At 43.1% G+C, this 25459-nt stretch overlaps 1 protein-coding gene and 1 long non-coding RNA gene across 2 annotated transcripts; one reads left to right on the top strand and one right to left on the bottom strand.

Annotated features, from left to right (window-relative positions):
- Window positions 1–7873: 7873 nt before the first annotated feature.
- LOC106604035 (regulatory factor X-associated protein) lies at window positions 7874–10708 on the bottom strand. The gene is made up of 3 exons (XM_014198370.2): window positions 9928–10708; window positions 9552–9662; window positions 7874–8813 (listed from the first exon to the last, which is right to left on the bottom strand). Exons 1-3 carry the CDS (start codon window positions 10366–10368, stop codon window positions 8709–8711), a joined length of 657 nt encoding a protein of 218 aa, XP_014053845.1. The 5' UTR covers window positions 10369–10708; the 3' UTR covers window positions 7874–8708.
- On the top strand, window positions 10021–24076 carry LOC123742515 (uncharacterized). The gene is made up of 2 exons (XR_006769700.1): window positions 10021–10303; window positions 22591–24076. It is a non-coding gene; the product is annotated as an uncharacterized lncRNA (long non-coding RNA).
- The last annotated feature ends 1383 nt before the right edge of the window (window positions 24077–25459 follow it).

Below are 25459 nucleotides of genomic sequence, written 5' to 3'. Positions count from 1 at the left end.
CAGACACCAGGTATATAACTATATTAACCCCTACAGACACCAGGTATATAACTATATTAACCCCTACAGACAGGTACAGACACCAGGTATATAACTTTATTTACCCCTACAGACACCAGGTATATAACTATATTAACCCCTACAGACACCAGGTATATAACTATATTAACCCCTACAGACACCAGGTATATAACTATATTAACCCTTACAGACAGGTAGAGACACCAGGTATATAACTATATTAACCCCTACAGACACCAGGTATATAACTATATTAACCCCTACAGTCACCAGGTATATAACTATATTAACCCCTACAGACAGGTACAGACACCAGGTATATAACTATATTAACCCCTACAGACACCAGGTATATAACTATATTAACCCCTACAGACACCAGGTATATAACTATATTAACCCCTACAGACACCAGGTATATAACTATATTAACCCCTACAGACACCAGGTATATAACTATATTAACCCCTACAGACAGGTACAGACACCAGGTATATAACTATATTAACCCCTACAGACAGGTAGATACACCAGGTATATAACTATATTAACCCCTACAGACACCAGGTATATAACTATATTAACCCCTACAGACAGGTACAGACACCAGGTATATAACTATATTAACCCCTACAGACAGGTACAGACACCAGGTATATAACTATATTAACCCCTACAGACAGGTAGAGACACCAGGTATATAACTATATTAACCCCTACAGACAGGTAGATACACCAGGTATATAACTATATTAACAACTACAGACACCAGGTATATAACTATATTAACCCCTACAGACAGGTACAGACACCAGGTATATAACTATATTAACCCCTACAGACAGGTACAGACACCAGGTATATAACTATATTAACCCCTACAGACAGGTACAGACACCAGGTATATAACTATATTAACCCCTACAGACACCAGGTATATAACTATATTAACCCCTACAGACACCAGGTATATAACTATATTAACCCCTACAGACAGGTACAGACACCAGGTATATAACTATATTAACCCCTACAGACAGGTAGAGACACCAGGTATATAACTATATTAACCCCTACAGACACCAGGTATATAACTATATTAACCCCTACAGACACCAGGTATATAACTATATTAACCCCTACAGACACCAGGTATATAACTATATTAACCCCTACAGACACCAGGTATATAACTATATTAACCCCTACAGACAGGTACAGACACCAGGTATATAACTATATTAACCCCTACAGACAGGTAGAGACACCAGGTATATAACTATATTAACCCCTACAGACACCAGGTATATAACTATATTAACCCCTACAGACACCAGGTATATAACTATATTAACCCCTACAGACACCAGGTATATAACTATATTAACCCCTACAGACAGGTACAGACACCAGGTATATAACTATATTAACCCCTACAGACACCAGGTATATAACTATATTAACCCCTACAGACACCAGGTATATAACTATATTAACCCCTACAGACACCAGGTATATAACTATATTAACCCCTACAGACAGGTACAGACACCAGGTATATAACTATATTAACCCCTACAGACACCAGGTATATAACTATATTAACCCCTACAGACACCAGGTATATAACTATATTAACCCCTACAGACACCAGGTATATAACTATATTAACCCCTACAGACACCAGGTATATAACTATATTAACCCCTACAGACACCAGGTATATAACTATATTAACCCCTACAGACAGGTACAGACACCAGGTATATAACTATATTAACCCCTACAGACATCCAGGTATATAACTATATTAACCCCTACAGACACCAGGTATATAACTATATTAACCCCTACAGACACCAGGTATATAACTATATTAACCCCCGTACAGACACCAGGTATATAACTATATTAACCCCTACAGACACCAGGTATATAACTATATTAACCCCTACAGACACCAGGTATATAACTATATTAACCCCTACAGACACCAGGTATATAACTATATTAACCCCTACAGACAGTCACCAGGTATATAACTATATTAACCCCTACAGACACCAGGTATATAACTATATTAACCCCTACAGACACCAGGTATATAACTATATTAACCCCTACAGACACCAGGTATATAACTATATTAACCCCTACAGACACCAGGTATATAACTATATTAACCCCCTACAGACACCAGGTATATAACTATATTAACCCCTACAGACACCGTAGACACCAGGTATATAACTATATTAACCCCTACAGACACCAGGTATATAACTATATTAACCCCTACAGACACCAGGTATATAACTATATTAACCCCTACAGACAGGTACAGACACCAGGTATATAACTATATTAAACCCTACAGACACCAGGTATATAACTATATTAACCCCTACAGACACCAGGTATATAACTATATTAACCCCTACAGACACCAGGTATATAACTATATTAACCCCTACAGACACCAGGTATATAACTATATTAACCCCTACAGACAACACCCAGGTATATAACTATATTAACCCCTACAGACAGGTAGATACACCAGGTATATAACTATATTAACCCCTACAGACACCAGGTATATAACTATATTAACCCCTACAGACACCAGGTATATAACTATATTAACCCCTACAGACACCAGGTATATAACTATATTAACCCCAAAACAGGTACAGACACCAGGTATATAACTATATTAACCCCTACAGACAGGTACAGACACCAGGTATATAACTATATTAACCCCTACAGACACCAGGTATATAACTATATTAACCCCTACAGGACACCAGGTATATAACTATATTAACCCCTACAGACACCAGGTATATAACTATATTAACCCCTACAGACACCAGGTATATAACTATATTAACCCCTACAGAACAGACACCAGGTATATAACTATATTAACCCCTACAGACACCAGGTATATAACTATATTAACCCCTACAGACACCAGGTATATAACTATATTAACCCCTACAGACAGAGACACCAGGTATATAACTATATTAACCCCTACAGACACCAGGTATATAACTATATTAACCCCTACAGACACCCAGGTATATAACTATATTAACCCCTACAGACACCAGGTATATAACTATATTAACCCCTACAGACACCAGGTATATAACTATATTAACCCCTACAGACACCAGGTATATAACTATATTAACCCCTACAGACAGGTACAGACACCAGGTATATAACTATATTAACCCCTACAGACACCAGGTATATAACTATATTAACCCCTACAGACACCAGGTATATAACTATATTAACCCCTACAGACACCAGGTATATAACTATATTAACCCCTACAGACACCAGGTATATAACTATATTAACCCCTACAGACACCAGGTATATAACTATATTAACCCCTACAGACACCAGGTATATAACTATATTAACCCCTACAGACACCAGGTATATAACTATATTAACCCCTACAGACACCAGGTATATAACTATATTAACCCCTACAAAGGTACAGACACCAGGTATATAACTATATTAACCCCTACAGACACCAGGTATATAACTATATTAACCCCTACAGACACCAGGTATATAACTATATTAACCCCTACAGACACCAGGTATATAACTATATTAACCCCTACAGACACCAGGTATATAACTATATTAACCCCTACAGACAGGTACAGACACCAGGTATATAACTATATTAACCCCGTACAGACACCTGGTATATAACTATATTAACCCCTACAGACAGGTACGCCAGGTATATAACTATATTAACCCCTACAGACACCAGGTATATAACTATATTAACCCCTACAGACACCAGGTATATAACTATATTAACCCCTACAGACACCAGGTATATAACTATATTAACCCCTACAGACAGGTACAGACACCAGGTATATAACTATATTAACCCCTACAGACACCAGGTATATAACTATATTAACCCCTACAGACACCAGGTATATAACTATATTAACCCCTACAGACACCAGGTATATAACTATATTAACCCCTACAGACACCAGGTATATAACTATATTAACCCCTACAGACACCAGGTATATAACTATATTAACCCCTACAGACACCAGGTATATAACTATATTAACCCCTACAGACACCAGGTATATAACTATATTAACCCCTCACAGACACCAGGTATATAACTATATTAACCCCTACAGACACCAGGTATATAACTATATTAACCCCTACAGACACCAGGTATATAACTATATTAACCCCTACAGACACCAGGTATATAACTATATTAACCCCTACAGACACCAGGTATATAACTATATTAACCCCTACAGACAGGTACAGACACCAGGTATATAACTATATTAACCCCTACAGACACCAGGTATATAACTATATTAACCCCTACAGACACCAGGTATATAACTATATTAACCCCTACAGACACCAGGTATATAACTATATTAACCCCTACAGACAGGTACAGACACCAGGTATATAACTATATTAACCCCTACAGACACCAGGTATATAACTATATTAACCCCTACAGACACCAGGTATATAACTATATTAACCCCTACAGACACCAGGTATATAACTATATTAACCCCTACAGACACCAGGTATATAGCTATATTAACCCCTACAGACAGGTAGAGACACCAGGTATATAACTATATTAACCCCTACAGACACCAGGTATATAACTATATTAACCCCTACAGACACCAGGTATATAACTATATTAACCCCTACAGACACCAGGTATATAACTATATTAACCCCTACAGACACCAGGTATATAACTATATTAACCCCTACAGACACCAGGTATATAACTATATTAACCCCTACAGACACCAGGTATATAACTATATTAACCCCTACAGACACCAGGTATATAACTATATTAACCCCTACAGACAGGTACAGACACCAGGTATATAACTATATTAACCCCTACAGACACCAGGTATATAACTATATTAACCCCTACAGACACCAGGTATATAACTATATTAACCCCTACAGACACCAGGTATATTTATATACTGCTCAAAAAAATAAAGGGAACACTAAAATAACACATCCTAGATCTGAATGAAAGAAATAATCTTATTAAATACTTTTGTCTTTACATAGTTGAATGTGCTGACAACAAAATCACACAAAAATAATCAATGGAAATCCAATTTATCAACCCATGGAGGTCTGGATTTGGAGTCACACTCAAAATTAAAGTGGAAAACCACACTACAGGCTGATCCAACTTTGATGTAATGTCCTTAAAACAAGTCAAAATGAGGCTCAGTAGTGTGTGTGGCGTCCACGTGCCTGTATGACCTCCCTACAACGCCTGGGCATGCTCCTGATGAGGTGGCGGATGGTCTCCTGAGGGATCTCCTCCCAGACCTGGACTAAAGCATCCGCCAACTCCTGGACAGTCTGTGGTGCAACGTGGCGTTGGTGGATGGAGCGAGACATGATGTCCCAGATGTGCTCAATTGGATTCAGGTCTGGGGAACGGGCGGGCCAGTCCATAGCATCAATGCCTTCCTCTTGCAGGAACTGCTGACACACTCCAGCCACATGAGGTCTAGCATTGTCTTGCATTAGGAGGAACCCAGGGCCAACCGCACCAGCATATGGTCTCACAAGGGGTCTGGGGATCTCATCTCGGTACCTAATGGCAGTCAGGCTACCTCTGGCGAGAACATGGAGGGCTGTGAGGCCCCCCAAAGAAATGCCACCCCACACCATGACTGACCCACCGCCAAACTGGTCATGCTGGAGGATGTTGCAGGCAGCAGAACGTTCTCCACGGCGTCTCCAGACTCTGTCACGTCTGTTACGTGCTCAGTGTGAACCTGCTTTCATCTGTGAAGAGCACCGGGCGCCAGTGGCGAATTTGCCAATCTTGGTGTTCTCTGGCAAATGCCAAACGTCCTGCACGGTGTTGGGCTGTAAGCACAACCCCCACCTGTGGACATCGGGCCCTCATACCACCCTCATGGAGTCTGTTTCTGACCGTTTGAGCAGACACATGCACATTTGTGGCCTGCTGGAGGTCATTTTGCAGGGCTCTGGCAGTGCTTCTCCTGCTCCTCCTTGCACAAAGGCGGAGGTAGCGGTCCTGCTGCTGGGTTGTTGCCCTCCTACGGCCTCCTCCACATCTCCTGATGTACTGGCCTGTCTCCTGGTAGCGCCTCCATGCTCTGGACACTACGCTGACAGACACAGCAAACCTTCCTGCCACAGCTCGCATTGATGTGCCATCCTGGATGAGCTGCACTACCTGAGCCACTTGTGTGGGTTGTAGACTCCGTCTCATGCTACCACTAGAGTGAAAGCACCGCCAGCATTCAAAAGTGACCAAAACATCAGCCAGGAAGCATAGGAACTGAGAAGTGGTCTGTGGTCCCCACCTGCAGAACCACTCCTTTATTGGGGGTGTCTTACTAATTGCCTATAATTTCCACCTGTTGTCTATTCCATTTGCACAACAGCATGTGAAATGTATTGTCAATCAGTGTTGCTTCCTAAGTGGACAGTTTGATTTCACAGAAGTGTGATTGACTTGGAGTTACATTGTGTTGTTTAAGTGTTCCCTTTATTTTTTTGAGCAGTATATTATAATTAAGTCTATGATTTGATAGAGCAGTCTGACTGAGCGGTGGTAGGCACCAGCAGGCTCGTAAGCATTCATTCAAACAGCACTTTACTGCGTTTTGCCAGCAGCTCTTCGCAGTGCTTCAAGCATTGCGCTGTTTATGACTTCAAGCCTGTCAACTCCCAAGATTAGGCTGGTGTAACCGATGTGAAATGGCTAGCTAGTTAGCGGGGTGCGCGCTAATAGCGTTTCAAACGTCACTCGCTCTGAGACTTGGAGTAGTTGTTCCCCTTGCTCTGCGTGGGTAACGCTGCTTTGAGGGTGGCTGTTGTCGATGTGTTCCTGGTTCGAGCCCAGGTAGGAGCGAGGAGAGGGACGGAAGCTATACTGTTACACTGGCAATACTAAAGTGCCTATTAGAACATCCAATAGTCAAAGGTATATGAAATACAAATGGTATAGAGAGAAATAGTCGACTTGTCATAATTCCTATAATAACTACAACCTAAAACTTCTTACCTGGGAACATTGAAGACTCATGTTAAAAAGAACCACCAGCTTTCATATGTTCTCATGTTCTGAGCAAGGAACTTAAACGTTAGCTTTTTTACATGGCACATAATGCACTTTTACTTTCTTCTCCAACACTTTGTTTTTGCATTATTTTAACCAAATTGAACATGTTTCATTATTTATTTGAGGCTAAATTGATTTTATTGATGTATTATATTAAGTTAAAATAAGTGTTCATTCAGTATTGTTGTAATTGTCATTATTACAAATAAATTGGGAAAAAATTGGCCGATTAATCGGTATCGGCTTTTTTTGGCCCTCCAATAATCGGTATCGGCTTTTTTTGGCCCTCCAATAATCGGTATCGGCGTTGGTGGTTACACACACACGTAACCACCAACGCCAAGAAGCATGATTGTCACACGTAAAAACAGACAAACTGACAGTGAATTCAGACTTGATAAATTAGCCATTTAGCAACCACACTAGTATTTGCTGCCAAGTTATCAGCAGAAGTTTATAAAATTATATCATTCACGTTTAGTATCTGTTGGGTCTGGTTTTAAAATAAAATATACTTGAGCAAAAAGCCAAGACCGGTCCTCTTGTAATACCTAACAACACACGTACATAGATGACAATACAAAACAAAGACTTCCCTTTTTAGCTGATAGAAACATGTTTTACGTTGTTGGCACTAACAGGTTCATGTATGGTATAAATTATTTATTGATTGATCATGGAAGCTCGGTCATTGACGATAAGAGTACAGTTCCTAGGTAGTAAAGACCCTAGAGATCCTATTTAATTACTAGAAGAGCTATGTCATCTCTCAAAGCTCCAGAATAGAATGAAATGGCAGCCATTTTGGTCAGGGAGAAAAGCAGTCTAATTGGAATGAATAGCAGTAGAGGCATAGGTGATGAATTTCCTGATTTTACTTATGTAGGAAAATAAAATACGTGTTATATCTGAAGTTGTGTAATTGAATTATTATCAACATAAACTATTGTCATATAGTTATGAGTTTATACAAATGTTTTGTATAAACAACCTCTAAAATATATTTAAAACAGACTGTAAATGTCACAAAAAATATATTGGAAAGCTGTGAGTGAATTTCAGTACTTATTGCATTTACAACTTGTCTAAATCATATCATCAACTGATTTCAGCCAGTGTCTGGCTGTAGATTGACTGCATTGTTTGAATATAATGTTGGCATTTTGGTAGTTAATTAAAAACATTTATTGAATCATTCCTCTAAAACGTGCTGGCTAACAAACATACAGTGCAGATAAATTCTTAAAAAGTCATTGTTTTATACAATATCTTTATCACAACACTGGCAAACCATAGTCGACCAACTCCCTGACCAACATGGCTGATCTTTATCTCATCATTTCCTAATTGTTATGGTAACGAGTCAGTCCTTCTCACAGAATGAGGAATTTAATATGGATCTCTATGGTCCTTCTCCTGTCAGAATCATAGATGGAATCAGGAAATAAGTTCCAGAGAAGCTGGCTCCTCCCCGCCGTTGCCGTTAGCAGCCCTGGAAGTGAGGCTGTGATTGGCTGAGGCTCTGGTTGGCCAGGAGACGCTGCTGCTGCTGTAAAAACATTATCACCTCAGGACTCCTCAGCAGAGACTGGGGACAGAACGCACACACACACACACACACGGACACACACACACACAGAAAATAGGTGTTAGTGTGATGTGTAATGCATTGTCTGAATTCATAATTTAGACCTATTTTGCAACAGCTAGAGATGTGGGTGAACTGGCATAACTACAGCAGTATTAACTGTCTGTCTGTCAGTCAGTATTAACTGCCTGTCTGTCTGTCAGTCTGTCTGTCTGTGTCTGTCAGTCAGTCAGTATTACCTGCCTGTCTGTCTGTCAGTCAGTCAGTATTACCTGCCTGTCTGTCTGTCTGTCTGTCAGTCTGTCTGTATTAACTGCCTGTCTGTCTGTCAGTCTGTCTGTATTAACTGCCTGTCTGTTATTAACTGTCTGTCAGTCAGTATTAACTGCCTGTGTCTGTCTGTCAGTCAGTATTAACTGCCTGTCTGTCTGTCAGTGTCTGTATTAACTACCTGTCTGTCTGTCTGTCTGTCAGTCAGTATTAACTGCCTGTCTGTCTGTCTGTCAGTCAGTATTAACTGCCTGTCTGTCTGTCAGTCTGTCTGTATTAACTGCCTGTCTGTCTGTCTGTATTAACTGCCTGTCTGTCTGTCTGTCAGTCTGTCTGTATTAACTGCCTGTCTGTCTGTCAGTGTCTGTATTAACTGCCTGTCTGTCTGTATTAACTGCCTGTCTGTCTGTCAGTCAGTATTAACTGCCTGTCAGTCTGTCTGTGTGTGCATCTGTGTCCATGACTCACCAGTCTCTTCTGGTTAAGCACCTGTTCGATGAGGGAGGGTCTGGCCGGCCTGTCCCCCACGGTACCAAGACGCTGCTTGTTCACAGATACAGGCCTCTCCTCCAAGCTCTCCTGATCAACACACACACACACACACACACACACACACACACACAGAGAGAGTACAGTTCAACGTATAGCCATCACATTGTTTAGACTAGACCAGATCTCTCTAGTCCTAGGTCTTAGAGATTCACAGCAAGGTTTTGTTCCAGCCTTGTACTAATATAAACAGACAATAACAAAAAAAATATATATATGCATGATGATTAGTTGGATATGTATTAGTACTGGTCTAGAACAAAAATCACACACACACAGTCAGATACATTCTTACATCTTGTTTCCCAGTGGACATTGCCTGGTCACTCTTCTTCCTCTTGTATTTGTCTTTGTACATCTTGTTCCGGTGTTTCTTACACATCCACGGCTTCCGTTGCTTGGCTACCTGGCTCGTAGTTTCCGTGCAACCGTCGTACGTACAAGTCTTTGAAATATTATCGTTATCTCCGTACCTTTCTTCATCGTTGAGTTCTTCTGGACTAGCAGCGCTATCCCGCGGGTCAGACGTGTCTAAAATATCACTTTCTTCCTCATCGGCATCATCCATTTCGTAGGAAAACATGTTGTTATTGTCCGGGTCTTGCGGCGTGACTACATTTCTACTGTCGACAACACCGCAGTCGTCAACGTAGTACGTCTGTCCGTCTTTGGTGAGTAAAATACTGGAGTCTTTATTGTTGTTACCCGCTGATGTGGAACTCTCCTCTTCACTCATGATTCGGATTTAAAAAATATATATATATATATATTCTTTCTTGCTAGGAAATTGTATGCTAACGTTAGCTGGTTAGCAAGAATTAAACGCTAGTTAGCTACCAGGTTGGTTAGCTTGACGTTTCCATCCACTTCCCTAACCTAAGTAGATCTGAGTGACTTAGCAATAAGTGATGGACCACGCTAAGTTAACTGGGGGGGAAAAAAACTGGAATAATAAGGTTATACTTGACTGTTACCTGCTCTAAAATAGTAAATCATAGAATTGTATTTCTAAATACCCGAAATGCTTGCTAGCAGACAAACACCCTCCCAACAGAAATAAAGGAAGACAAGGAGGAGTCTCTTCTTCTTCTGTGGGGTTTTTTATCGGTGGTTGACATCCAACATGATGGTGCATTACCGCCACCTACTGTCCTGGAGTGTGGTCCGGAGACAGGGAGAAACTAAATCCTACTTGCCAGCCCCCGTTGCTCTTAACAAAGATAACAACATATTTGAGACTACATAAAAATGGCGTTCTACTCAATATAATTTTGAAACGACCCCCCCCCTCTCCATCATACTGGATCTCAGCCTCTCTCTTTCTCTCTGATACTGCCACACTGTAGCAATACATGCTCCACGGTCCCTGTTTCCTGGCAACAATCACACTTTCCTGTTGGATGCTTTCCTATCACATTTAAGGTCTTATTCAACTGGCTGTGTCCCACCCTTAATCTTGTAAATAATAGCCTCCTCTCTTCTGTCCCGTCCTCCCGTCCTGCCGTCCTCCCCGACTTTCCTCTGCACCTGAAATAAATGCCTGTCCTTAGTATCTCTATTCCACTGCTCCTGCCATTTCTGCACCATCACTGTCCATATCAGGCTTTTAACCTGCTCCTGCCATCTCTACACCATCACTGTCCATATCAGGCTGTTAACCTGCCATCTCTACACCATCACTGTCCATATCAGGCTTTTAACCTGCCATCTCTACACCATCACTGTCCATATCAGGCTTTTAACCTGCCATCTCTACACCATCACTGTCCATATCAGGCTTTTAGCCTACCATCTCTACACCATCACTGTCCATATCAGGCTTTTAACCTGCCATCTCTACACCATCACTGTCCATATCAGGCTTTTAACCTGCTCCTGCCATCTCTACACCATCACTGTCCATATCAGGCTTTTAACCTGCCATCTCTACACCATCACTGTCCATATCAGGCTGTTAACCTGCCATCTCTACACCATCACTGTCCATATCAGGCTTTTAACCTGCTCCTGCACCATCACTGTCCATATCAGGCTTTTAACCTGCCATCTCTACACCATCACTGTCCATATCAGGCTTTTAACCTGCCATCTCTACACCATCACTGTCCATATCAGGCTTTTAACCTGCCATCTCTACACCATCACTGTCCATATCAGGCTTTTAACCTGCCATCTCTACACCATCACTGTCCATATCAGGCTTTTAACCTGCCATCTCTACACCATCACTGTCCATATCAGGCTTTTAACCTGCCATCTCTACACCATCACTGTCCATATCAGGCTTTTAACCTGCTCCTGCACCATCACTGTCCATATCAGGCTTTTAACCTGCCATCTCTATACCATCACTGTCCATATCAGGCTTTTAACCTGCCATCTCTACACCATCACTGTCCATATCAGGCTTTTAACCTGCCATCTCTACACCATCACTGTCCATATCAGGCTTTTAACCTGCCATCTCTACACCATCACTGTCCATATCAGGCTTTTAACCTGCTCCTGCACCATCACTGTCCATATCAGGCTGTTAACCTGCCATCTCTATACCATCACTGTCCATATCAGGCTGTTAACCTGCCATCTCTACACCATCACTGTCCATATCAGGCTTTTAACCTGCCATCTCTGCACCATCACTGTCCATATCAGGCTTTTAACCTGCCATCTCTACACCATCACTGTCCATATCAGGCTTTTAACCTGCCATCTCTACACCATCACTGTCCATATCAGGCTTTTAACCTGCCATCTCTACACCATCACTGTCCATATCAGGCTTTTAACCTGCCATCTCTACACCATCACTGTCCATATCAGGCTTTTAACCTGCCATCTCTACACCATCACTGTCCATATCAGGCTTTTAACCTGCCATCTCTGCACCATCACTGTCCATATCAGGCTTTTAACCTGCCATCTCTACACCATCACTGTCCATATCAGGCTTTTAACCTACCATCTCTACACCATCACTGTCCATATCAGGCTTTTAACCTGCCATCTCTACACCATCACTGTCCATATCAGGCTTTTAACCTGCCATCTCTACACCATCACTGTCCATATCAGGCTTTTAACCTGCCATCTCTATACCATCACTGTCCATATCAGGCTTTTAACCTGCCATCTCTATACCATCACTGTCCATATCAGGCTTTTAACCTGCCATCTCTACACCATCACTGTCCATATCAGGCTGTTAACCTGCCATCTCTACACCATCACTGTCCATATCAGGCTTTTAACCTGCCATCTCTACACCATCACTGTCCATATCAGGCTTTTAGCCTACCATCTCTACACCATCACTGTCCATATCAGGCTTTTAACCTGCCATCTCTACACCATCACTGTCCATATCAGGCTTTTAACCTGCTCCTGCCATCTCTACACCATCACTGTCCATATCAGGCTTTTAACCTGCCATCTCTACACCATCACTGTCCATATCAGGCTGTTAACCTGCCATCTCTACACCATCACTGTCCATATCAGGCTTTTAACCTGCTCCTGCACCATCACTGTCCATATCAGGCTTTTAACCTGCCATCTCTACACCATCACTGTCCATATCAGGCTTTTAACCTGCCATCTCTACACCATCACTGTCCATATCAGGCTTTTAACCTGCCATCTCTACACCATCACTGTCCATATCAGGCTTTTAACCTGCCATCTCTACACCATCACTGTCCATATCAGGCTTTTAACCTGCCATCTCTACACCATCACTGTCCATATCAGGCTTTTAACCTGCCATCTCTACACCATCACTGTCCATATCAGGCTTTTAACCTGCTCCTGCACCATCACTGTCCATATCAGGCTTTTAACCTGCCATCTCTATACCATCACTGTCCATATCAGGCTTTTAACCTGCCATCTCTACACCATCACTGTCCATATCAGGCTTTTAACCTGCCATCTCTACACCATCACTGTCCATATCAGGCTTTTAACCTGCCATCTCTACACCATCACTGTCCATATCAGGCTTTTAACCTGCCATCTCTACACCATCACTGTCCATATCAGGCTTTTAACCTGCTCCTGCACCATCACTGTCCATATCAGGCTGTTAACCTGCCATCTCTATACCATCACTGTCCATATCAGGCTGTTAACCTGCCATCTCTACACCATCACTGTCCATATCAGGCTTTTAACCTGCCATCTCTGCACCATCACTGTCCATATCAGGCTTTTAACCTGCCATCTCTACACCATCACTGTCCATATCAGGCTTTTAACCTGCCATCTCTACACCATCACTGTCCATATCAGGCTTTTAACCTGCCATCTCTACACCATCACTGTCCATATCAGGCTTTTAACCTGCCATCTCTACACCATCACTGTCCATATCAGGCTTTTAACCTGCCATCTCTACACCATCACTGTCCATATCAGGCTTTTAACCTGCCATCTCTGCACCATCACTGTCCATATCAGGCTTTTAACCTACCATCTCTGCACCATCACTGTCCATATCAGGCTTTTAACCTGCCATCTCTACACCATCACTGTCCATATCAGGCTTTTAACCTGCCATCTCTACACCATCACTGTCCATATCAGGCTTTTAACCTGCCATCTCTACACCATCACTGTCCATATCAGGCTTTTAACCTACCATCTCTACACCATCACTGTCCATATCAGGCTTTTAACCTGCCATCTCTACACCATCACTGTCCATATCAGGCTTTTAACCTGCCATCTCTATACCATCACTGTCCATATCAGGCTTTTAACCTGCCATCTCTATACCATCACTGTCCATATCAGGCTTTTAACCTGCCATCTCTACACCATCACTGTCCATATCAGGCTGTTAACCTGCCATCTCTACACCATCACTGTCCATATCAGGCTTTTAACCTGCCATCTCTACACCATCACTGTCCATATCAGGCTTTTAACCTGCCATCTCTACACCATCACTGTCCATATCAGGCTGTTAACCTGCCATCTCTACACCATCACTGTCCATATCAGGCTTTTAACCTGCCATCTCTACACCATCACTGTCCATATCAGGCTGTTAACCTGCCATCTCTACACCATCACTGTCCATATCAGGCTTTTAACCTGCCATCTCTGCACCATCACTGTCCATATCAGGCTTTTAACCTGCCATCTCTACACCATCACTGTCCATATCAGGCTTTTAACCTGCCATCTCTACACCATCACTGTCCATATCAGGCTTTTAACCTGCCATCTCTACACCATCACTGTCCATATCAGGCTTTTAACCTGCCATCTCTACACCATCACTGTCCATATCAGGCTTTTAACCTGCCATCTCTACACCATCACTGTCCATATCAGGCTTTTAACCTGCCATCTCTACACCATCACTGTCCATATCAGGCTTTTAACCTTCTCCTGCCATCTCTACACCATCACTGTCCATATCAGGCTTTTAACCTGCCATCTCTACACCATCACTGTCCATATCAGGCTTTTAACCTGCCATCTCTACACCATCACTGTCCATATCAGGCTGTTAACCTGCCATCTCTACACCATCACTGTCCATATCAGGCTTTTAACCTGCCATCTCTACACGATCACTGTCCATATCAGGCTTTTAACCTGCCATCTCTACACCATCACTGTCCATATCAGGCTTTTAACCTGCCATCTCTACACCATCACTGTCCATATCAGGCTTTTAACCTTCTCCTGCCATCTCTACACCATCACTGTCCATATCAGGCTTTTAACCTGCCATCTCTACACCATCACTGTCCATATCAGGCTTTTAACCTGCCATCTCTACACCATCACTGTCCATATCAGGCTGTTAACCTGCCATCTCTACACCATCACTGTCCATATCAGGCTTTTAACCTGCCATCTCTGCACCATCACTGTCCATATCAGGCTTTTAACCTGCCATCTCTACACCATCACTGTCCATATCAGGCTTTTAACCTGCCATCTCTACACCATCACTGTCCATATCAGGCTTTTAACCTTCTCCTGCCATCTCTACACCATCACTGTCCATATCAGGCTTTTAACCTGCCATCTCTACACCATCACTGTCCATATCAGGCTTTTAACCTGCCATCTCTACACCATCACTGTCCATATCAGGCTGTTAACCTGCCATCTCTACACCATCACTGTCCATATCAGGCTTTTAACCTGCCATCTCTACACGATCACTGTCCATATCAGGCTTTTAACCTGCCATCTCTACACCATCACTGTCCATATCAGGCTTTTAACCTGCCATCTCTACACCATCACTGTCCATATCAGGCTTTTAACCTTCTCCTGCCATCTCTACACCATCACTGTCCATATCAGGCTTTTAACCTGCCATCTCTACACCATCACTGTCCATATCAGGCTTTTAACCTGCCATCTCTACACCATCACTGTCCATATCAGGCTTTTAACCTGCCATCTCTACACCATCACTGTCCATATCAGGCTGTTAACCTGCCATCTCTACACCATCACTGTCCATATCAGGCTTTTAACCTGCCATCTCTGCACCATCACTGTCCATATCAGGCTTTTAACCTGCCATCTCTACACCATCACTGTCCATATCAGGCTTTTTGCCCCTGCCTTGCTGATAAAAAAAATAAAATACAGGTTTTTCTCATTGAGAATACATCTCTTTTCCAAGAGAGTGTCACGGTTTGGGTTTTTGCAGCAAACGCCTGTGGTTTATCACCGACGAGCGTATAGGTTTACTTAGCCTGTATGTTCTCACTGACTAGTCTAGGATCCACCGATCACGCTCCGAACCTGCCTACTGAGTTGTTCCTCTCTGGGTTTGAGTCTTTGAAATTGGTCTACTTTATACACTATAAACTCACTCTGCTATTGTTATGTCGTTTTTAATGTCTCTTTGTTCTATGTACCCTTACTTCCCCTAAAGATATACCCCTGTGGAATACTCCAGTCAGCGTCCTGTAGCTTCCTTTGTAGCTAGGTAGTGTGGTAATGCCTGTGTCTATCTATTTCCTGTGTTGTGAGTCAAACACACGCTTGAAACGATAGTTATATTTGGTAGAGTAACTGGGGATAATTATTACACGAGTGTCAAAGGCGTTCTCTCGTGTTTTAACGTCTCCCAGTTAACTCAATTTATTATAAGCTTTAGCAGGTTTACACCTGATATCATTTACTTTGTATCACACAAGCTTTAAGCACAGCAACAATCCGTTAATAACAATGCAATCCTCTATGTCCTTTGTAAGCAAATATAATTACCTTATAGGTTGCCAGGTAGATGTGAGAGAGGGATGGGTCTTTGATAGATACTTAAAAGTAGTCACTTATCCTAAGTCTAACTACTGAATTTAAGTTCAAATCAAATCAAATCAAATTTATTTTTATATAGCCCTTCGTACATCAGCTGATATTCTCAAAGTCCTGTACAGAAACCCAGCCTAAAACCCCAAACAGCAAGCAAAGCATGTGAAAGAAGCACGGTGGCTAGGAAAAACTCCCTAGGAAAAACTCCCTAGAAAGGCCAAAAACCTAGGAAGAAACCTAGAGAGGAACCAGGCTATGAGGGGTGGCCAGTCCTCTTCTGGCTGTGCAGGGTGGATATTATAACAGAACATGGTCAAAATGTTAAAATGTTCATAAATGACCAGCATGGTCAAATAATAATAATCATAGTAGTTCCATAATTCTCCGCAGATATTCCGTTCAGTGGAACAATATCAGAGTACCTTATTATTTTCTCTATAAGCCTGTTAGGTTATAATCAGTCTGTTTAGGAGCTGTAACCCAAGCACGAGAGCATAAGAAGTATAGATGCTTCTGAGTAGTTCAGTCGAATGGTCCAGTATCTGGGTAAAAACGAGTAATTCCTATGGTAGTTCTTCACGATATTTCGCACCCCTACTGGGTAAAGCTTTGTCTTATATACCCTCCGTCTCACAGTACTTAGCTTACATTTTATATGCCTAGGTAGGTGGGCGAGAGCTGTAGCTCCTCCGTCATTGCAGCCCTGGTCCACTCATCGTCCCCAGCTCCTTCTTCTAGGTTTTGTACGTTGGATGGTGTCGTCCTAGGCTCTTCTTCTAATGCTGGTAGCTCCTCCTTCTCTGGGGGTGGAGTGCTCATGGCCTTCTTTTGTGTCAAGAGACCTGGTCCAATAGCAGCAGGGAGAACAACGTTTCAGACAAAACAACTTCCATACACTAACACAACATTAAACAAAACTATAAAACACACATACAGTACAACACGATGAGGGAGGCTGGGCAGAGAGTCCAGCCCAACCTGAGTTGCTACACGGTAGCATCCATAATACAGACATTTAGACTGGAGAACAGGTATGTCTTCAACTTTCTACACTAGACTGTTCCTATGTAATTGTTGCATATCATTCTGCATCTCTTTAGCCCGGACAACTACTGCCAGTCTGCACAACGCGATTCAACCTAGAGCTTATCGGACTTATTTTTCTCCATATCCCCGGATTCCTACCACAAGCTCTGAACCTATTCACCTGGATCATCGCAGCTAGCTAGCTGCTATCCGATTGGCTTCTCCTGGCTAACGTCTCTGTCCCGAAGCAAGCACCAATTAGCCTGGAGCTAGCCAATGCTAGGCCCATCTCCCGGCTAGCCGAAGAGGTCCATCAGTCACTCCTTGGGCTACAATACCTATTTTGCCAATTGGCCTGGACCCCTTTTATTGCCAATACGGAGCCTTGCCGATCCATCACGACTGGACTGCCGACGTAATCCGCCCGAGGGGATTTTTCAACAGGATCCTCCGTCGCGACGTCATCTGAATGCCCATCTGCTAGCCGCAGCCCGCTAGCTGTCTAGAGCATATCAGACTGTTAGGTGAAGAAGTCCATCATCCAATTCTTTGTGCTACTATACCTATTCTAATTGGCCTGGACCCTTTTACTACACGGACCCCTGCTGGTCCATCACGACTGGTCTGCCGATGAAACCGCAAGAAAGGGCGACAACAGACTTCTTTCTTTGCGACGTCCCTCTATGGCCCTTCTGCTAACCTGCTAGCCCCGGCCCGCTAGCTGTCTGAATCGCCGTGTCTCCAGCCCGCCCAGCTACTCACTGGACCCTATGATCACTTGGCTACGCATGCCTCTCCCTAATGTCAATATGCCTTGTCCATTGCTGTTTTGGTTAGTGATTATTGTCTTATTCCACTGTAGAGCCTCCAGCCCTGCTCAATATGCCTTAGCTAACCCTCTTGTCCCACCTCCCACACATGTGGTGACCTCACATAATTTAATTGATGTATCTAGAGACAATACCTCTCTCATCGTCACTCAATGCCTAGGTTTACCTCCACTGTACTCGCATCCTACCATACCTTTGTCTGTACATTATGCATTAAATCTATTCTACCGCGGCCAGAAACCTGCTCCTTTTACTCTCTGTTCCGAACGCGCTAGACGACCAGTTCTTATAGCCTTTAGCCGTACCCTTATCCTACTCCACCTCTGTTCCTCTGGTGATGTAGAGGTTAATCCAGGCCCTGCAGTGCCTAGCTCCACTCCCATTCCCAAAGCGCTCTCATTTGTTGACTTCTGTAACCGTAAAAGCCTTGGTTTCATGCATGTTAACATTAGAAGCCTCCTTCCTAAGTTTGTTTTATTCACTGCTTTAGCACACTCTGCCAACCCGGATGTCCTAGCCGTGTCTGAATCCTGGCTTAGGAAGGCCACCAAAACCCCTGAAATTTCCATCCCTAACTATAACATTTTCCGACAAGATAGAACTGCCAAAGGGGGCGGAGTTGCAATCTACTGCAGAGATAGCCTGCAGAGTTCTGTCATGCTATCCAGGTCTATGCCCAAACAGTTCCAGCTTCTACTTTTAAAAATACACCTTTCCAGAAATAAGTCTCTCACTGTTGCTGCTTATTACAGATCCCCCTCAGCCCCCAGCTGTGCCCTGGACACCATATGTTAATTGATTTCCCCCCATCTATCTTTAGAGCTCGTACTGTTAGGTGACCTAAACTGGGAAATGCTTAACACCCCGGCAGTCCTACAATCTAAGCTAGATGTCTTCAATCTCACACAAATTTGCAAGGAACCCACCAGGTACAACCCTAAATCCGTAAACACAGGCACCCTCCTAGATATCATCCTAACCAACCTGCCCTCCAAACACACCTCTGCTGTCTTCAATCAAGACCTCAGCGATCACTGCCTCATTGCTTGCGTCCGTAATGGGTCTGTGGTCAAACGACCACCCCTCATCACTGTCAAACGCTCCCTAAAACACTTCAGCAAGCAGGCCTTTCTAATCGACCTGGCCCGGGTATCCTGGAAGGATACTGACCTCATTCCGTCAGTAGAGGATGCCTGGTTATTCTTTAAAAGTGCTTTCCTCACCATCTTAAATAAGCATGCCCCATTCAAAAAATGTAGAACCAGGAACAGATATAGCCCGTGGTTCACTCCAGACCTGACTGCCCTTGACCAGCATGAAAACATCCTGTGGCGTACGGCATTAGCATCAAATAGCCCCCGCGATATGCAACTTTTCAGGGAAGTTAGAAACCAATATACACAGGCAGTTATGAAAGCTAAGGCCAGCTTTTTCAAATAGAAATTTGCATCCTGCAGCACATACTCCAAAATGTTCTGGGACACTGTAAAGTCCATGGAGAATAAGAGCACCTACTCCCAGCTGCCCACTGCTCTGAGGCTAGGAAACTGTCACCACCGATAAATCTATGATTATTGAGAATTTCAATAAGCATTTTTCTATGGCTGGCCATGCTTTCTACCTGGCCTCCCCTACCCTGGTCAACAGCATTGCACCCCCCACAGCAACTTGCCCAAGCCTCCCCATTTCTCCTTCATCCAAATCCAGACAGCTGATGTTCTGAAAGAGCTGCAAAATCTGGACCCCTACAAATCAGCTGGGCTTGACAATCTGGACCCTCTCTTTCTAAAATTATCCGCCGCAATTGTTGCAACCCCTATTACTAGCCTGTTCAACCTCTCTTTTGTATCGTCTGAGATCCTCAAAGATTGGAAAGCTGCCGCGGTCATCCCCCTCTTCAAAGGGGGAGACACTCTAGACCCAAACTGCTACAGACCTATATCCATCCGCCCTGCCTTTTTAAGGTCTTCGAAAGCCAAGTTAACAAACAGATCACCGACCATTTCGAATCCCACCGTACCTTCTCCGCTATGCAATCTGGTTTCCGAGCTGGTCATGGGTGCACCTCAGCCACGCTCAAAGTCCTGAACGATATCATAACCGCCATCGATAAAAGACAATACTGTGCAGCTGTATTCATCGACCTGGCCAAAGCTTTTGACTCTGTCAATCACCACATTCTTATCGGCAGACTCAACAGCCTTGGTTTCTCAAATGACTGCCTCACCTGGTTCACCAACTACTTCTCAGACAGAGTTCAGTGTGTCAAATCGGAGGGCCTGTTGTCCGGACCTCTGGCAGTCTCTATGGGGGTGCCACAGGGTTCAATTCTCGGGCCGACTCTTTTCTCTGTATACATCAGTGATGTCGCTCTTGCTGCTGGTGATTCTCTGATCCACCTCTACGCAGACGACACCATTCTGTATGCTTCTGGCCCTTCTTTGGACACTGTGTTAACTAACCTCCAGACGAGCTTCAACGCCATACAACTCTCCTTCCGTGGCCTCCAACTGCTCTTAAATGCAAGTAAAACTAAACGCATGCTCTTCAACCGATCGCTACCAGCACCTGCCCGCCCGTCCAGCATCACTACTCTGGACGGTTCTGACTTAGAATTTGTGGACAACTACAAATACCTAGGTGTCTATCAAGACTGTAAACTCTCCTTCCAGACTCACATTAAGCATCTCCAATCCAAAATTAAATCTAGAATAACCTTCTTATTTTGCAACAAAGCATCTGTCACTCATGCTGCCAAACATACCCTCGTAAAACTGACTCTCCTACCGATCCTTGATTTCAGCGATGTCATTTACAAAATAGCCTCCAACACTCTACTCAGCAAATTGGATGCAGTCTATCACAGTGCCAACCCGTTTTGTCACCAAAGCCCCATATACTACCCACCACTGCAACCTGTATGGTCTTGTTGGTTGGCCCTCACTACATATTCATCACCAAACCCCACTGGCTCCAGGTCATCTATAAGTCTTTGCTAGGTAAAGACCCGCCTTATCTTAGCTCACTGGTCACCATAGCAGCACCCACCCATAGCACGCGCTCCAGCAGGTATATTTCACTGGTCACCCCCAAAGCCTATTCCCCCTTTGGCCGCCTTTCCTTCCAGTTCGCTGCTGCCAATGACTGGAACGAATTGCAAAAATCACTGAAGCTGGAGACTCTTACCTTCCTCACTAGCTTTAAGCATCAGCTGTCAGAGCAGCTCACAGATCACTGCACCTGTACACAGCCCATCTAAATAGCCCACCCAACTATCCCATCCCCATACTGTTATTTATTTTTAAAAATTGCTCCTTTGCACCCCAGTATCTCTACTTGTACATTCATCTCCTGCACATCTATCACTCCGGTGTTTAATTGATAAATTGTAATTATTTCGCAACTATGGCCTATTTATTGCCTTACCTCCCTAATCTTACTACATTTGCACACACTGTATATAGAGTTTTTTTCTATTGTGTTATTGACTGTATGTTTGTTTACTCCATGTGTAACTCTGTGTTGTTGTTTGTGTCGCACTGCTTTGCTTTATCTTGGCCAGGTCGCAGTTGTAAATGACAACTTGTTCTCAACTGGCCTACCTGGTTAAATAAAGGTGAAATAAAAAAACAGTACAATACAATGGAGTCCTACAATATTAGGTCTATTTTCCACAGTGAACAAAAAAAAATAGGTATAGTGCTGTGAAGTACATGTAATACAGTTTTGATGTTCCTGTGTACAGTATGACAGTACAGGATGTACAAAATAACCTCACCAATGACATCATGTTCTTGCATTTTGTACAGAACTTCCAGACGACCTCCTGAGGGTGGAAGGCAACGTCTGTTCACCCATGTACAGGAACTGGCCCGTTGTCAATCTGGTGTTGGCTAACAAAACCATCCGCCTACATCAACTACGAGAGCCAATCATCTCAGATCACACAACGTTCCATAATGTTAACCGTGTCAGTATGTCGACACTCTGCCGCCATCTTGCATCAACACCAACTTACGATGAAGCAGCTGTACAGGGTTCCATTTGAGAGGAACAGCGTTAGAGTCGAAGTTTTGTAGCTTGTAGTTTTGACTGAATGTGTCTGACCCAAACCACCCACCCCCCCACCCCCTATCCTTGTGTGAAAATGTAATTGTAGTCCTGTGTTTTGCGTTACACCATATTCACGGTACAGTGTTTACATTTTCTGTTACAGAGAGTCCTGGACCTTGATGCAGCTGCACAGCGTCATGAGTTCATTTTCATTCATGAAGCTGGATTCAATCTGGCTTAAAACCAGGCGTTGGGGGCCGACGTGCTATAGGAGAAAGAGCCGTTGTGAATGTCCCTGGGCAGCGCCGCGGGGGGGGGAAATATCACCTTGTGTGACGCCATTAGTCTGCAAGGAGTTCTCCATCACCATGGCACCCTAGGTCCCTACGATACTGCACACATAATCATATATCTGGATGCACTACATAATGCACTAGTACAGGACGGACCAGAGCAGCCCAGGTTTGTCATCAACTGGGATAATGTTAGTTCCCTCTGGGCTGCTCTGGTCAGGGACTGGTTCACCAACCACAATAACTTCACAGTTGTATACTTGCCCCTCTTATACTCCCCATTTCTCAATCCGATTGAGGAATTATTTTTGTCTTGGAAAGTGTATGACCGCCAACCACATGCCCTACTGCCTCTTTCTGCAAGCAATGGAAGAGGCATGCGGAGACATTGAGGTGGGGGTCAGTCCAGGGTTGGATACGGCACGTAAGATGATATTTTCCCCGTTGCCAAGCCAGGGATGACATTGCTTGTGATGAGGTAATGTGGCCAGACTCTATCAGAAGGCGGGATCCATAAACCATCCACCCCTTCCCTTACAATACAATTTTTTTGTTTACTATTGCACTGTAATTTTACTGTAGTTATTTTTTGTTTCCCGTGAGTTTACAGTAACATAATGTATTGATTACTGTAATTCTACTTTTCTTTGTGTTTTGTTGTTGTTGTAAAAAAAAACAGCAATAGCAACAAACAAAAAAATTATCTGTAATAATTTGTTTCTGAAGCCTTTCTACTTTTTTGTTTATTGAAATGTGAGTAGATGTACTATATACTGGAACAATCTTTCACGGGAGCCTGTATGAGAAAATGTCAAAGGTATACGAAGTACCAAAAGACAGCAGTGTTTTGTATAAAGTACATCAATGTGTTGTTGCTTTGAAAGAGTAATTCAAAATGGTGCATGTGTTATTATTATTTTGTTGCAAAAAATGCCATTTTGAAAAAGGATTGTTAGGTTTTGATTGGAGAGTTTCATTTTGACACAGAAACGAGATGTTTATCTCCAAGTGTTGCGTCTTATTTGACACAATGAGACAAAATTCCGCAACAAGTGTGTAAGCAATCGCAAAACAAACAACAACAAAAAAAAACGGTAAAAAACTGTGGTAATAAAAGGTTACGAAATCCACCTTATTCACAACGAGTGTATCCAGATCACTCGTTTGACTTCAAACACTATCAACTGGTTGCAATGCATCTTCCACCATATCTTCAACACTGTTTCTTCTTGCCCCTTCGACTCTCTTCACCGCCTCCGCATAGGAGATCTGCTGCACAGCCCTGATCCGTGACACCTTGACCTCCTTCACCCTAACGGGGCACTCAAGGAAGTCCAGAGTATGATACCCATATCACAGTTGCAAACATTTTCCATTGATTCGATTCTTAAATTTCATATTTTTACCGTCTGCAAATCATTTTTTTGACACGTGACCGTATCTTTTACAGTTCCACACACTGTAACGGCTTGGACGCAAAATGCTCTCACCGCTTACCTCACATATCCAAGCTTCATATATTCAGGTAGAGTCTCCTCAAACAACAATAATGTCGACAGGCTTTTTTCTCCTTCCTTCCATTTATCATACGGGTCAGGTGACGTGCACTGACCGCTTCTGGGATTTTATGACTATGGTACTCATTATCTATATCCAACGAGACTCCAGCTGTAACTCCTTTGGCCCTGCTCCGAAGATCAATACAGGTTACTTCTGACGTGGACAGTTTAGCCAAATCCAGTGTACTCTTCTTATGTTCCTCATCAACACAATTAACCAAAACAAGGCTGCTTCTAGTCACCAGTCTCAACGTCAACAGAGAAGAGGCGACTCCGAGATGCTGGCCTTCTAGGCAGAGTTGCAAAGAAAAAAGCCATATCTCAGATTGGCCAATAAAAAGAAAAGATTAAGATGGGCAAACGAACACAGACACTGGACTGAGGAACTCTGCCTAGAAGGCCAGCATCCCGGAGTCGCCTCTTCACTGTTGACGTTAAGACTGGTGTTTTGCAGGGTACTATTTAATGAAGCTGCCAGTTGAGGATTTATGAGGCGTCTGTTTCTCAAACTAGACACTCTAATGTACTTGTCCTCTTGCTCAGTTGTACATCGGGGCCTTCCACTCCTCTTTCTATTCTGGTTAGAGCCAGTTTGTGCTGTTCTGTGAAGGGAGTAGTACACAGCGTTGTACGAGATCTTCAGTTTCTTGGCAATTTCTCGTTCATGGATTACCCTTAATTTCTCAGAACAAGAATAGACTGATGAGTTTCAGAAGAAAGTTATTTGTTTCTGGTCATTTTGAGCCTGTAATCGAACCCACAAATGCTGATGC

Source organism: Salmo salar, chromosome ssa04 (genome assembly GCF_905237065.1).
Source record: "Salmo salar chromosome ssa04, Ssal_v3.1, whole genome shotgun sequence".
Lineage (NCBI taxonomy): Eukaryota > Metazoa > Chordata > Actinopteri > Salmoniformes > Salmonidae > Salmo > Salmo salar.
Note: the sequence above shows the minus strand (reverse complement) of the source record. Positions and strands in the feature narration are given on the sequence as shown.